Genomic DNA, 2,516 nt, shown 5'->3' with positions numbered 1-2,516 from the left:
AGTGTAGGGGGGGACTCCACGTGGGGATAGACCCGGTGGGCACTGTGATGGTGGAATGTGCTGGGTGGGGAGGGATGGAGCAGGTTAAGTGGGGAGGGTGCTACACCCCCACAGGCGGACCTAACTCTGACATGGGAGAATCCATGTGGGGTGCAGGACGGTGGGGTATCCTGGGTGGGGAGGGCCCTACACCCATATCCCACGCAGGACCTAACCCTGGCGTGGGGGCGTCCATGTGGGGTGCAAGGTGGTGGGTCATCTTGGATGGGGAGGGATGGGGTGGGCAGGGTGCTGCACCCATATGCCCACAGGGGACCTAACCCTGGCATGGAGATGCCCTATAGGGTGCAGGGTGGTGGGGCATCTTGGATGAGGTGAGGTTTGACACCTGTGGGAGAGGTCTGTGCTGCACCTATATCTCATGCAGAACCTAATCCTTACATAGGGGTGTCCTTATGGGGTGCAGTGCTGGTGGAGCATCCTGGTGGGGTGAGGTGTGACACCTCTGGGAGGGGGTCTGTGCTGCACCCACATCCCCAGTGGCAACCTAATCCCCATGTGGGAGGTGTGCAGGTGTGACACTGGGAGGATGCCTTGTGCAGGGTGGATGTTGCAGCCCTGTCCCCATGAGGTACCGCACCCTGGCATGGAGGGACAGGGTGCTGTGCTGTGGGGGCACTCTATGGGGTGGGGACAGGACGGGCAGATGGGGACAGGCATTAGGGGCAGCCCCACTGCTAGCCCACCCGTGGGGTTGGTTCCACTGTGGGGCTGAACTCGCAGTTCCCATGGGTGTAGGGCTGGGGATGAAGGCGCCTGGGACACCCCTCAGCGGCCCCAGTGGTTGCGGGGCACCCGTCTTCTCCGTCTCGTTCCCACAGCTTCGTCAAGGCAGTTTTTCTCGGCGCGCTGGCAGCCTGCCCGGCCGCTGCTCCTGCTTCACCAGCCCTTTGTGTCCTGGCATTTTGGCAGTGGGGTTTTTTCCATCACTCCCATTCCCAGTTGCGGCTGAATCACCTCCCAGATTCGCACCCACAAGCCTCCTGGGGAGCTGGGGTTCCGAACCTGGCACAGCGCTGCCTTCCTGGCCGCTGCTGCCTCGAGTGCGTGGCGTCTCTGTGGGGCTGCAGGCAGATGGCTGCCCTGAGCTGGGCTCACAGCGTAGTGACGTCCCCATGTTAGCATGGGGTATTTGGGGATCTTGATGGGGGTTTGCCTTTTCTCCAGAACAGCCTAGGGGTTGCAGTTGTGCTGGCAGGGACCACAGTGGCAGCCCTGAGCCAGCTCCCACTGCCTCACGGGCTTGTGGGGATGCAGGAAAACCCTTTTGCTGGCATTTATTAGTCATTGGGTGCCTTAAAATAGAAAGTGCGTGTGATCCCAGGCCTGAGGAGCTGCTGGACTTCGGCAGGCACTGCTTAATGTCATCTGCACAGCCTCTGTGGCTGCTTCTGCCACTACCCTCACACTGTGGGATGGGAAGGATGGATGAGGAAAGCGCCTGACCATCCTCACCGAGTACAAGCACGGCTGAGGGCTGAGCATCGGGGGAGAGTGGAAACTGCCCCAGTTCAGGAGTGCAATGCCCTCCTGGCTCCCAGGGGACCCGTCCTCGTGATGGGCAATGGCTGTCGCTAACAATAGCGTGTCAGGAAATGCCGTGTTCGGATGGGGCTTCCTCTGCAGCCACGCAGCACTTGTGTTCCCGCGCTGGGTTGCTTTGCTCCAGAAGACTCAACGCTGCATTTCTGAGTGCTCTGGCTCTGCCTTTCAGTTTCTAAACTTGTCCCAGGCAGACTTTTCCCAGCCTTGGGGTACACCCTAAGAGCTGTGCTTGCTGCCATCACTGCCCGATGGTTTTGCTTTCAGATTCCTCTTTTTGTTTGGTTTACCCTGGGACCAGGGTGGGGAGCGTGGAGCTGGGTATGGCCCTTTGCAGCCTGGTTGCTCCTTTAATTTTTCAACTGAGTGTTACAAGGGAGGAAAATGGGAAAACAACTTGTGGTTCCCCTTGCGCCCTTCACCCGAAATCTGATAGCAAAGTCACAGTCAGAGAGGGGGCTGTGGGTTGAATTCAGGGAAAAGCTGGGTCCCCCACTCCTCCCTGCTGTGGGAGCGGGGGCGGGCAGAGCTCAGTATTTGTCTATCCTGTTTGCAGGCCCAACAAGCCAAATTCCTCAGCGATGTGGAGAACGAGCTGGAAGAGCTGACAGTCACCATCGCACAGGCCAAGAAGATGGTGGCGCTCATTAAGGTGACTGTGATGGCTTTGCTCTGTTAGCACAGCTCTGCTGGACTGGGGAGCAGAGACAAAGGGGCCAGGAGATTTTTGGGGTGCATGGGGTGTCAAGGTGGTGCTCACAGGGTGCAAGTGCTCCGTAAAACAACAGTGCCCCTGGCAAGGATCCTTGAGGGTGCTGAACAGGGCACAAAGGTGCTCTCCCACACCCTCGCCTGCAGGAGGTAACCCCAACCCCTCTCTCTCTGCACTCAGGGTGCTGCCACGAAGGAGCGGG

At 59.2% G+C, this 2,516-nt stretch overlaps 1 protein-coding gene across 1 annotated transcript in view; it reads left to right on the top strand.

The window, feature by feature from the left end:
- Positions 1–2,158: 2,158 nt before the first annotated feature.
- The window catches only part of TRIM47 (tripartite motif containing 47), a gene marked incomplete at its 5' end in the record, with an annotated part of 3,899 nt that continues 3,541 nt past the window's right edge, over positions 2,159–2,516 (top strand). The window contains one exon of the mRNA XM_010180944.1: positions 2,159–2,260. Coding sequence (XP_010179246.1) covers positions 2,159–2,260 — 102 coding nt within the window. The remainder of the gene's footprint in view (positions 2,261–2,516) is intronic.

This window comes from Mesitornis unicolor, unplaced genomic scaffold (assembly GCF_000695765.1).
Source record: "Mesitornis unicolor isolate BGI_N332 unplaced genomic scaffold, ASM69576v1 scaffold16153, whole genome shotgun sequence".
Taxonomy (NCBI): Eukaryota; Metazoa; Chordata; class Aves; order Mesitornithiformes; family Mesitornithidae; genus Mesitornis; species Mesitornis unicolor.
The sequence above is the reverse complement of the archived record's forward strand: the minus strand, read 5'-3'. Positions and strand labels throughout refer to the sequence as shown.